This window comes from Macaca nemestrina, chromosome 8 (assembly GCF_043159975.1).
Source record: "Macaca nemestrina isolate mMacNem1 chromosome 8, mMacNem.hap1, whole genome shotgun sequence".
In the NCBI taxonomy this organism is placed as follows: Eukaryota; Metazoa; Chordata; class Mammalia; order Primates; family Cercopithecidae; genus Macaca; species Macaca nemestrina.
In genome coordinates this window covers 112,612,898-112,626,461 of record NC_092132.1, presented here as the reverse complement: position 1 = coordinate 112,626,461, position 13,564 = coordinate 112,612,898, and the positions used below count along the sequence as shown (strand labels likewise).

General features: G+C 38.9%; 1 protein-coding gene across 3 annotated transcripts in view; it reads right to left on the bottom strand.

The window, feature by feature from the left end:
- LOC105476532 (lysine acetyltransferase 6A) overlaps positions 1 to 13,564 on the bottom strand; it is a 123,030-nt gene that overhangs the window by 48,247 nt on the left and 61,219 nt on the right. For 2 of the 3 annotated variants that reach the window (XM_011732526.2, XM_011732527.2), the window contains exons 3-5: positions 8,500 to 8,608; positions 2,336 to 2,451; positions 1,344 to 1,425 (exon numbers count right to left, since the gene is read on the bottom strand). In XM_011732526.2, the coding sequence (XP_011730828.1) occupies positions 1,344 to 1,425; positions 2,336 to 2,451; positions 8,500 to 8,608 (307 nt within the window). Of the gene's footprint in view, positions 1 to 1,343; positions 1,426 to 2,335; positions 2,452 to 8,499; positions 8,609 to 8,697; positions 8,715 to 13,564 lie in introns of those variants that run through there. The other variant, XM_071068330.1, reaches the window with a different exon arrangement.

The following is a 13,564-nucleotide window of genomic DNA, read 5'->3' as shown; positions in this document are numbered from 1 at the left end:
CTGGGCAACAGAGGGAGACTCCATCTCCAAAAAACAAAACAAACAAAAAAAAAACTTTCTTATCTTGAAGGACTCTTAGAAGGCCCCTTGCTCAGACTTTATGTAAGTGGAAAAAGTGAGCATTTATTTTTTAATACTTATAAATTTAAGATTTTTCAAAAAGTAACAATCAGTAAGTGAATTCAGGCTGGGCGCAGTGGTTCACGCCTGTAATCCCAGCACTTTGGGAGGCCGAGGCAGACGGATCACTTGAGGCCAGGAGTTCAAGACCAGCCTGGCCAACATGGCAAAACCCCGTCTCTACTAAAAATGCAAAAATTAGCCGGGTGTGGTGGCACGCCTATAAACCAAGCTACATGGGAGGCAGAGACAGAGAAACGCTTTGAACTTGGTAGATGGAGGCGGCAGTGAGCCAAGATTCTGGGTGACAGAGTGACACTCCATGGGTGAGGGGGTGGAATAAGTGAATTCAAGTAAAAACCTAAAGTGTTAACATGGCTACAAAGTATGGTTAAGTCCTTTTCTATCCACAGGAAAACTTTTTCCAAACAAATATTATGAAATATCCTATAGGCATTTTACTTAAGAAGCCTATAAATTATAAAATCAGAGTTAAAATGGAATTTGTGATAGGACAAAAAGGGGTGACTGGCTGAAGTTTTTTTTTTAAAGAAATTATAAGCATATGAATATGGACGTCCAACCATGAGGCAGCTGTGCCCAAACTAAATACCTCTTAATGAACAGGAATCAAAAGACAGTAACATTAAGCTGCGCCCTTACAATTTGGACATTTATTTGTTCAGAATGTATTTCATCCATATACACACACACACACACACACACACACACACACACACACACACACACATATATATATATAAACTTTTTATTTCATAAAGTATTTCATAAAAAGGTTTTTAAGTTCTGAATAAACCATATCTCTATAGTCTTAGAGCCCTCAAAAGTGCTAAGCAGTGATATAATCAACACGACCTAATACTATTTTATTTCCTCCTTTTAATAAAGAGATATTTCAAGATATATTTAAGGCAAGTATTTTATCTTCTAGCTAGAGACTAGCAAATATGTATAAATGAACCACTTCACCCTTCATGGATGCCTAGATATTGAAAATAACAATAAATCCATATCATATAAGAATGTTAAGATGTCTAATCAGAAAGACTATCCCCACCTTTTAAGGTGACAGTTCTCTTCCTACTTACACAACCTCAAAAAGAAAGATCCAATTATTATTTCATTTAACAAAGTAGATAAAATGTGCTTTCACTAACATACTCCTTTATATTCCCAGTTTGATTTCAGAAAGTATTTCTCACCTTTTGGCATACGGGTGAGTGGTGGATCACAACACTCCATGTGAAAACCTCGGTCACACGAATCACAAAAGAGCATGTTATCCTATCAGAAAAAAGAAAGGACAGTTCGCTTAACCTTATGAAGCAGAAACATGTTAGGATCATGACCACCTAAAACCTGGAAAGCTTCAGGGATCTTAAAAAAAAGAGATGAGCCAGGTGCGGTGGCTCATGCCTATAATCCCAGCACTTTGGGAGGTCGAGGCGGGTGGACCACAAGGTCATGAGTTCGAGACTAGCCTGACCAACATGGTGAAACCCCGCCCCTACAAAACATACAAAAATTAGCCGGGAGTGGTGGCACGTGCCCATAATCCCAGCTACTCAGGAGGCTGAGGCAGGAGAACTGCTTGAACCAGAGAGGCAGAGGTTGCAGTGAGCCAAGATCGTGCCACTGCACTCCAGCCTGGGCGACAGAGTGAGACTCCATCTTAAAAAAAAAAAAAAAAAAAAAAGAGCAACCATAACATTAAAAGTTTCCTTAATTTGCATTAACTATGTAAACAGACAGAGTTAGCAAAAAGTTATATTCCAGCCAATCTTTGACAAAGAGCTAAAGTTCCACTAATTTCAAATATCCAATAACCAGAAATAAGCTAACCCCTGTCTGCTTTAATAATGAGAAAAAGGGTGATTTGTAATTAATATATCAACTGACCATCCTAAATGAATGCCTCTGTACTGCTCAAAGAAATTTGGGGAGTATTTCTTTAATGTGGCTTAGTCTGTCTGCAAATATATAATTAAGTGCTTTACAAATTACCTAGACATAATCCAAATCTAAATTAGCAAGTATTCTAAACTAATGACATGTAGTTTAAAGCGGCTACTGGCTATTCTAAATGCTACTGGACCAAGTGTCTGAAAAATAACCAGTCATACTTAGATGAAAATGCTGGTCGTACATTCTACTACTAAATGAAACACCCATATTAGAAGGGAAAGATACTCACCGCATTTTTGCCTTGATCTCGACAGGAGCTGCACGTTTTACACTCAATGCACTGCCACCGTAAGGCCTTCACTCGAACCGTTAGTTCAGGGGAAAACTTTAAACAGGATGGATGGCCTAATACGAGGGAGAATGTTCATGAATGAAAACAATCAAGAAGCATTTTGCTATTGTACTAAAGAAATGATGTAGAAAAAGGCAATCATCTTAAATACAAAATACATATCAAATAAAGTAAGATATTCCAGGAAGCCTGCCACACATTTCTCATCAGGACTTGGCACCACAATTCAGTTTTATTAATGTTAAAGATGAAGCTAGGACCCTCCCCACAATCTGATTATTAAAAAAACTTGACAAACTCCAAACATTTATTAAGCCTACATCAAAGCATTATGTTTGTACATATCCGGGGTGTGTGTGTGTGTGTGTGTGTGTGTGTGTGTGTGTGTCTATATCAACTGACCATCCTAAATTAATGCCTCTGTACTGCTCAAAGAAATTTGGGGAGTATTTCTTTAATGTGGCTTAGTCTCTCTGCAAATATATAATTAAGTGCTTTACAAATTATCTAGACATAATCCAAGTCTAAATTAGCAAGTATTCTAAACTAATGACACGTAATTTAAAGAGGCTACTGGCTACTGGCTATTCTAAATGCTACTGGAACGACTGCCTGAAAAATGAGATATATATATACGAGAATGAATACATATATGTTCATATGAGAAAAGTTCATATATGATTACTGATATAACATACAAAAAGCTGTTTACATTGATAACATCCTAGAAAACTGAGCTATATATATCAAGAAGGATTTTATGTCTCAGTTTATACCCTTTTGTGCTGTCTTTTTTTTTTTTCTGAGATGGAGTCTTGCTCTGTCACCCAAGCTGGAATGCAGTGGCGCGATCTGGGCTCACTGCAAGCTCTGCCTCCCAGGTTCACGCCATTCTCCTGCCTCAGCCTCCCGAGTAGCTGGGATTACAGGCGCCTGCCACCACACCTGGCTAATTTTTTTGTATTTTTAATAGACACGGGGTTTCACCATGTTAGCCAGGATGCTCTCAATCTCCTGACCTCGTGATCCGCCCACCTCAGCCTCCCAAAGTGGTGGGATTAAAGGCGTGAGCCACCGCGCCCGGCCTGTGCTGTCATTTTTCAAATGATAACGTGTTACCTTGTAATTTGAAAAATCCAGCTAGTCCCCTTATCTGCAGTTTTGCTTTCTGAGGTTTTAGTTACCCATAGTCAACTGCAGTATGAAAATATTAAATAAGCAACTCCTAAGTTTTAAGCTGGGCACTGTTCTGAGTAGCATAATGAGATCTGCTGTCCCAGCTGGGCTGCGATCACCCACACTGCATACACTACCCACTTGTTAGTCACTTAGTGTTCGTCTGGGTTATCAGACTGTCGCTGGTGTCACCATGCTGGTGTTATTATCATGCTTGTGTTGGAGTAACCCTTATTTTACTTCATAATGGTCCCAAAGCACAAAACTAGTGATGCTGGCATGTTGTTATAATTGTTCTATTTTGTTATCTATTATTCTTAACCTCTTACTGTGCCTAATTTATAAATTAAACTTTATCGCATGTATGTATGCACATGCACAAGGAAAAACATTGCACCATATACACAGAGTTCGGTTTTATCCAAGGTTTCAGGCATCCACTGTGGGTCTTGAAATCTCCAAGAATAAGGGGGATTCCTGCATATAATAAAAATCCTATCACTTAAAGTGAGTTATCTGCTCACAATTTAAGGCATGCAAGCTAAAACTAAAACCAAAAGCAGTATTTCTACTGTGCTCAGAATGAATAGCAAGAGAAAAAAAATGCTTCCTCTTCCAAGAGATAGTTATCAGTGTGATTCTCAAAACTTAAGGGTAGTCAATTTCCCCTCAACTCTGAAAAGACTGTCCCTCTCCTCTAAAAGTTGGTTGTGCTTATTTTTCTTTGGTGAGAGAAAGGACTTGTTAAATCATCTTCTCCTCTCTTTTCTATTCCCAAAGGATTTTCATTTTTATGAGACAGCAAGTTTATTCTCAAAATATCACTAACACTGAAAGAAAATCCAAAAGGTGTGAAAATTTCACCCATAGTCCTATCATCCTAGAATAATGGCCATTTTTATGTTAGACTTTCCTGTTTAAACTAGCTGAAAGCTCTGCATGACTGTAATTTTAGCATATTTACGGTTTTTGTTTTGTTTTAAATTTTTATTTAAGTAAACTTTATATTCCTTAAACTGATCATATTCCACTGATTGATACACTATAACCTGCAAAACCATTTCCCTATTGTTAAATACTACTGAGACTATGGAACACTAAAATTAATTATTTCATGTTCACAGATCCTTTACTTCTTTTAATTCCTTAGAATGAATTCCTGAAAGTGGAATTGATTAGTCAAATGAATTAAACATTTTTATAGCTTGATATGCACTGCCAAAACATTTTCCAAAAACTATGATATACAGTGCCACCAGCAAAAGAACAAGTGTTTTAGCACAATTACATGAGCTCTAGGTCTGTTATCTTTCAATTGTGATTATTATAAATGCTATACAATGATACTTCACTGCTACTGTGGTATGTGTTCCTACTATTACTTGAGTAAAACACTTTTCATAGGCTCAACTAGTTTTCTTTCCTATAAATTGCCAGTTCACAGGCTCTGCTCTTTGGACTTTATGTTTAGAAATGTAAACACGTTCTTTATACTCAGACAGCTTTTGGCCCTTTGCCATATTTAAAGCAGTTATTTTCCCCAAATTATTCTTGCTCTTTCTATTTTAGGTATGTTACTTGTTAATTTAGAAAATATAAATGTTCATATATCCAGCTATGCCCATGCTGTTCTTCTTTGGCTATTGTGACAGCCAGTTTTCAAGCTGCTCCCTACGCATTCTTGCCTCCTGCTAGTCATACTCTCACAGCTCCCTCCCATAATGAACCGGGTTGATCTGCATAACCAAGAAGGTATTGCTGAAATAACACAGTGTGACTCTAAGGCCAGGTTATAAAACACACTGCAGATTCCACCTCACTCTCTCTCTCTCAGATCCCCATCAGGGGAGGCCAGCTGCCACACTGCAGACATGCATGCAGCCCTGTGAAGATGTCCACATGGCACGGAACTGAAGCTTCTTGTCGACAGACCCGCGGCAGCAGCAACTTGCCAGCCACGTAAATGAGCCATCATGGAAGCTTTCAGATGACTGCAGCACCAGTTAAAATCTTGGCAGCAATCTCATGAAAGATACCAAGTCAAAAGCCACCCAGATAAGCAACTCCCGAATTCCTGACCCACAGAAACAGTATGAAGTAAAAAATGTTTTGTTGCTTTAAGCTGTTAAGATTTAGAGTAATTTATTTCTGCAGCAACAGATAACTAGTAGTTTTAACTGTTCTACAATTTCTTTAAAAGTTACCGCTACAGGGGCCGGGCGCGGTAGTTCACGCCTGTAATCCCAACACTTTGGGAGGTCAAGGCGGGAAGATTACGAGGTCAGGAGATCGAGACCATCCTGGCTAACACAGTGAAACCCCGTTTCTACTAAAAACACAAAAAATTAGCCGGGCGTGGTGGCAGGCACCTGTAATCCCAGCTACTCCGGAGGGTGAGGCAGGAGAATGGCGTGAACCCAGGAGGTAGAACTTGCAGTGAGCCAAGATCGTGCCACTGCACTCCAGCCTGGGTGAGACTCTGTCTCAAAAAACACATGTTACCACTACAGTAATAGTTTTCAAATTACACTCATCCTTAGCTTAGAGAGACAGAGACCACCTCAAATATAATGCTACTTATAAGGTAGGGCTGCAAACACAACACTCCCTTCTCCTCCATTTCAATCCCACCCCACCTAGAGCAACTCATTCTGTTGGGTTTTAATTGGGGGATTTGAAAATCACTGCATTGTATGGCATGCCATTATATTTTTATTTAATCTTTTATGATTTATGGTTTATATTTAACTATTAAATCCATCCAGAGTTCATTTTGGTTTGTGATAGCACGCTGAATATGATTACCTAGCACTCAAGATCTATTCTCACTTTCTACTGCGCATAAAAACTGAAAAGCTAAAACATCGTACTTCTTAGACTCCTTTGAAGCTAGGCTCCAAGTTCTGACAAGTGGATGTGTTCTCCAGGGATATTTGAAAGGCAAAAACAAAGCAAAGATCATCCTCCTCCTAATACTATTTTCTAATGAGAAGCAAAGTCATGGAAACAACTGTATCTACGCTTCTCCCTCGTGGATATCCAGAGCTATTGTAATGATGGCCAAACTTAGCACTTCAGCACCAACTACAGAGTGCAACTGTTGTGCAGTGGACTCCCTCCTGCTTCCACCTCTTCCACATAGAGGCAGACACAGTGACTCTTCGGATGGGTCAGTTCTGCAATGCACCCAGAGTCAGTCCTTAAAGTCCAACCTCCAGCTTGCCTCTTCAGCCCTGACGACGATTTCACAAACACCTAATTCCAATATTTACCTTCCTTCCTCTTGAAGTATCTAGTGTGGTTTCTGTTTTCTGAGCTAAATCATGGTTGTTATCACTGTAAAACATTGAAAATTAAGCCAATGGTCAAAGATAACGCTAGTTTGCTAAGGCCTTCCTGTAAGGTCTTGTGAGTTTTTTTTTTTTTTTTGAGACAGAGTCTCACTCTGTCGCCAGGCTGGAGTACAGTGATGCCATCTCAGGTCACTGCAACCTCTGACTACTGGGTTCAAGTAGTTCTCCTGCCTCAGCCTCCCGAGTAGCTGGGACTACAGGTGCGCACCACCACGCCTGGCTAATTTTTGTACTTTTAGTAGTGATGGTGTTTCACCATGTTGGCCAGGATGGTCTCGATCTCTTGACCTCGTGATCTGCCCGCCTCAGCATCCCAAAGTGTTGGGATTACAGGCGTGAGCCACTGTGCCCAGCCAATCTTGTGAGTTCTTGAAATATAGAGCAAGAATATCTCTGGAACTGGCAAATTAGAAGATTCTGCAAAATCTTTCTTAGGGCCTAGAATTTCACATTGCTCGCTAGACTGCAGTATCAACACTATTTCCCAATGTGACATATGTAAGTTTCCATCAAGAAAAACAAATCTGTTATCATCCTGGTTCAATTCATCAAGCCTGAGGCATAAATCAAGAAAGACTAAGTAGAGATTATTAAAGAAACCAGCAATAACTTCAAACTGATTGCTGTGATTTAAGCAGATGTTAAATACTGAAATGTAAAGACCAACAGGAAAAAATAACCCCACAGAAAGTGTTTTATATAAAAAAAAAACTAAGACCTGATTTAAATTAACTGAATTACATATTTCAGCTACATATTCAAATCCCTCCCTAGTGCAGAAGCTCATCTCAATTACCTAAAACCATAATCAAATTAAAATACAGTCATGCACCACACAATAACGTTTCAATCAAATACAGCCCACATATGGCTGGGCGTGGTGGCTCACATCTGTAATCCCAGCACTTTGGGAGGCCAAGGCAGGCAGATCACCTGAGGTCAGGAGTTTGAGACCAACCTGGCCAATATGGTGAAACCTTGTCTCTACTAAAAATATAAAAATTAGCCAGGCGTGGTGGCAGGCGCCTGTAATCCCACCTACTTGAGAGGTTGGGGCTGGAAAATTGCTTGAACTCAGGAGGCAGAGGTTGCAGTGAACCAAGATCACGCCACCGCACTCCAGCCTGGGTGACAGAGGAAGACTCTGTCTCAAAAACAAACAAACAAAAAAAAAACAGACAACATATGACTATAGTCCCATAAGGTCATACTACTGTAATTTTATGGTACCTTTTCTATACTTAGATATGCTTAGATACACATATATTCGCCAGTGTTACAACTGCCTACAACATTCAGTGCTGTACAGCTTTGAGCCTTTGAGCAACAGACTACACCATATAACCCAGGTGTGTAGTAGGCCATCCCTCTTGGTTTGTGTCACAATACTCGATGATGTTCACATGATGATTAAAATACCTAAGGACATGTTTCTCAGAACGTATCCTCCATAATTAAGAGATATATGACTGTATTAATTTCATAAGGATTAAGGACACAAACTCAAGTCAACATACTTTCTGCTTGCCTTCATAACACATTTTAGAAGAAAAACAGAAGGAAATCACATACCACTGTTGCCACAATCGGCACAGGAGATGAGTTCCTCTGGCTTCTTTTCTCGGTTTTGTTCTTTTGTACCAAGACAGAAACTACAGATGGGGATTGGTTCAGCAACCGGCTGTGAAGAAAAACACAATTCATTCCAGTACTAATACTTTTATTTAGTATTACCATAAAGACATCAAAATTATAGTTTTAAATTCCTACCAGAGTAAGTTTAGGACAATTGTTATTACTCTCCTAATTCCAACTAAGTAGGTGAGTTTTTACAAAGCCTGCTCTGCCTGGGCCTTTACATCACAATGGTCCTTGTGATGACCATTCAGAAACTTTTTACTCCAAAAAATCCTATCCCAATCAGGTTCATCACTTAGAACCTAAATGATACAGTGTGGATTTTAAAAAGCAAACCCTTAAGACTGAAAAATTCAACTGGAATAAGTTCAAGAAGACACAGTGTAAGCCTCGAAAAAGCATGTGATCTAGTAGAAGAGCAGTAAGATATATACAAGTAAACACAGACACAGTGACTCCATGGCAGAAGACATTAAGTGCTATAAGAGAGAAACAGTAAGTGTTTTCTAGCAGTAGGAAAGAGAAATTGCAACAGTGATGTGGAGAAAGGGAAAGGTTGAAAGGGGAAAACAACATGTATTAAGCACCAGTACTATGTTATGGGATCTTTAGAAACTTGTCCAAGGACAATAGCTAACAAGTGTTAAGAGTGGTTTGTTTAATCTATGTTCCTCCTAAGAGTGATGGAGAGAAGGCAATAGAGGTAGTATAAACAGAACAGACTTAGGTGTGCAGTCTGGTAAGGCCAATGCTTAAATCATATAGTTTCTGCCATAAGGGAGAGAAAGAAAATAAAAGAAGCTAGATAAGTTCGTGAAGACTGCCACCGAAGGTAAAGAAGTTGGACTCAAACTCATTAAAATGTATACATTGAATATTTGTATTTTTTATATATCAATTATACCTAAATACAGCTTTAAAACAAAAATAAAAAAATTTTTTAAATTGGATTTGATCCTATAGGCAACTTTACAGAACCAAGAGGTAATCACTTGGAGAAAAATGAGTATTGTAGCAATATCAAAGACGAACAGGGAAAACTCCAAAGATAGGTAAAACATTTAAACAGTGATTACAATGATCTGGTGGAGACAAGATGAAAACTTGAACCAAAGCTAAGGAAATGAAACAGAGAAACAGCAATGGGCTTAAAACCAGTTGTGAGAGTAGCAGAAAAAGAAAGTGAGTTAAATATGACTAAGGGGACTGAAAAGATGGTGACGCTATCAACTGTGCACAGCAAGCCATTTTAAAGCAGAAAGTTTGGAGGAAAGCAATTTGGAGGAAACTGATGAGTTCCATTTTAAATTTGTTTAGTTGGAGGTACCCTTAGTCACCTCTCAACTGTTTATGCTAGGCACTGTGCAGGATGGCAATGGAAAGCCCTCAAGATGCATGCATGCATTCGTTCGTTCATTCATTCATTCATTCATTTGCTTGCTTCCCCAAGGACAAAGTATCGAGATGCTTTTAGTCTACTGGGGAGAACAGAGAAAGTACAATAAAATGTTTGTAGGTACTATGATAGAACTATAGTAATGGAAAACAGAGGAGGAAAGTAGGGAAGGAGGTACTTTCACAGAAGTACCCTTTGACTTCAGTTTTTCCAGAAGTATTTAACAGGCAGCCCCACCAGGTTCAAAAAGGTGTACAAAAAGGTAGAAAATACAGAATCAGGTTTGGGAGTGGAATGTTTGGGGCTTACTGAGCTTAAAAATGCTTATGTAGCTGGGCGCAGTGGCTCACACCTGTAAATCTCAGCACTTTGGGAGGCCAAGGCGGGCAGACCACCTGAGGTCAGGAATTCAAGACCAGTTGGCCAACATGGTGAAACCATCTCTACTAAAAATACAAAAATTAGTCGGGTATGGTGATGTGCGCCTGTAATCCCAGCTACTTGGGAGGCTGAGGCAGAAGAATTGCTTGAACCTGGGAGGTAGAGGTTGTAGTGAGCCGAGATCGCACTACTGCACTCCAGTCTGGGTGACAAGAGCAAAACTCCATTTTGGAAAAATATAAACTAAACTAAAACTAAACTAAACTAAAATAAAATAAAAAATAAAATAAAATACATTAACATTCATGTAGCAATACCCACTGACAATATAATACAGGGAGATCTGAACTTTAAGACAGAGACTGGTCTGGATTTAAAAATCTAGAAGTCATATACATACAAAATGGCATTAGAGCCATCAGAATTGATGAGTTTTCTCATGGAGAAAGGTATGAAGAAGACAGCTAAGGTGAGAACACCAATAACTAAGTGGCTGGCAGAGAATAAGCCAGAAAAGCAAACAGATTAATGAGAGAGTTAGGTGGAACACCAATATCAAAACATCCAACACAAACAAGCTAACAGTAGTGCTCAGCCAAGAGACTGAGAGATGAACGGCTAGTTGTCTTAATAACTATGGCTTAATCATAATTAAGCCTACCACATCCTTTCCTCAAAAAGGAGTATGAAAAAAGAACTGGGGAAGTAGGTCAGGAAAGACTTTATCCAGCAGTAAAAATTTGGGGGGCGGGGGACTCTAAAGAAGGCCTAGGAAGTCATGAGATTTAAGCTTTATTCTGTAGCCTCTAAGGTACAACTGGGAGATTTTAGGCAGAGGAACAGTACAGCCAAGATTTAAATTTTAGAAAAGTCATTCTATAAGCAGTTAAAAATTGATTGCAAGGGATGTGATCTATAATCCAGGCCATGAGCAAAGAAGGACTGTATTAAGGTGCTGAGCAAAGAAATGCAGAAAAGAAGATAAAAGATATTAAAAGATAAAATTGTCAGGACTTGATGGCTAATTGCTTTGGGGAGGGAAGCACAGTAAGGAAGACAAGAGACTGGGAAGACAGCACTAAGAAAATGAAAAGGCAAGCCACAGAATGTAAGACATGAACAACAAATTTAACCAACAAATGGCCCATATCCAGTATAGATAAAGAACTTTTACACTGCAGTAAGGAAGAGGCAGACAGTTCAACACAGATGGCAAAAACTTCCACAGGTACTTTCCCACAGAAAATACATGAATAGCACATGAAAGGCCAACAAACATAAGGAAAGATGTTCAACCTCATTAGTCATCAAGAAAATAGACTTTCGAGAATGGCTAATATTATGAAGACTGGTAATACTGAGGGTTATTAAAAAGTGGAACAACGGCCAGGTGCGGTGGCTCACGTCTGTAATCCCAGCGCTTTGGCAGGCCAAGGCGGGCAGATAACAAGGTCAAGAGTTCAAGACTAGCCTGGCCAACGTGGTGAAACCCCGTCTCTACTGAAAACACACAAAAAATTAGCTGGGCGTGGTGGTGGGCATCTGTAATCCCAGCTAGTCGGGAGGCTGAGGCAGAAGAATCATTTGAACCCGGGAGGCAGAGGTTGCAGTGAGTCAAAATTGTGCCATGGCACTCCAGACTGGGCGCCAGGATGAGATTCTGTCTCAAAAAAAAAAAAAAAAAAAAAAAAAAAGTTGAACAGCAACATACACTGCTGACAGGAATATAAACATAAATTAGCAAGACGAATTTGAAAATGTTGACATTATCTACTAAAATTGAACATGTGCATACCACATGATCCAGCACTTCCACTGCTAGCTATACAAGCAACTGAAGTATATATTCATAAAACATGCACCAAAATGTTCAAAGCAGCATTATTCATAATATTTTATTCAAACAAAAATTACCCAAATAATTAAGTGGCTAAACAGATAAACTGTGTTGTATTCATACAGTACAATGTTAACACAGTAATAAAAATAAACAAATGTTGCCAACAACATGGATGAATATCACAAACCACACTGAAAGAACAGACAAAAGAATACACCCTGTACAATTTTTTAATGTAATGTTCAAATATAGTTCTACACTGTTATGTCAGGAAAGTGGTTACCTTTGGAAAGGAAGGAAGCAGTAGTGAATTGTAAACAGATTTCTGAGGTGCTGGTAATGTTCTCTTTCAGGACGTGGATGGTGGTTTCATAGATGTTAATTATGTGTAATTAAGGTGTACACTTAAAATCCGTGCATTTTCTGTATGTATATTTTAATTAGAGAGTTAAATTTAAATTAATAAAAAATATAGTATAGGACCATGGTACCTTGGAATATTCTTCAAGAAATATCAATAGTGATTTGGACATTAAAGTTTGGAACTTAGAAAACAGGCTAAAGATAGACTGAAAAGATATCAACCTGCAGGTGATAATGACAGTACTCAGTAAGAACGTGGAGTGGGTAGAAAAGGGTAGAAAGTAAGGAGAGGGGAGTACAGAAATGGGATAAAGACTGAGAGAAGCATACCAACATTCACGAACACCTGAGAAAAAAAAGGAGACCACAAAGGACCAATCTAAGAGAAAACAGAAGCAAAAGAAGCAATGACACAAGAACTTCAACAAGTAGAGAGTAATCAATAATCAATTTTGGAAAGATAAAGTATCTACTGGAACCTGGGCAGCAAGCAAAACCCCATCTCTACAAAAAATACAACAATTAGCCGGGTACGGTGGTAAGCACCTGTAGTCCCAGCTACTTGAGAGGGTGAGGTAGGAGGATCACTTGAGCCCAGAAAGTCAAGGCTGCGGTGAGCCATGATCATGCCACTGCACTCCCGCCTGGCAACACAGCGAGACTCTGTCAAAAAAAAAAAAAAAAAAAAAAAAGGTATCTACTAGATTCTGCAATTGAGAAATAGTTGAAGGCATCATTGTGAGAGAGCCCTTTTCAGTGACAGAATAAGAACTAAAGTCACAGGACCAAAAAACTGCCATGAAGGGACAGATAAAAGGCAGCTAAAACGAAACTGCAATAGGTTTTAATGTATTCCAGGTGTTCAAGATGGGAAAGACTAAACCTATTTAAATGTAGAACGGAAGACAAATGTAGTAAGAGATTGGACCTATTAGATTACTGTTCTGATTTTAAAAAGAAGATGAATTGTAAAGCATAGGTAAAGATACTGGCTTAATAGAAATACATTGTTTGTAGGA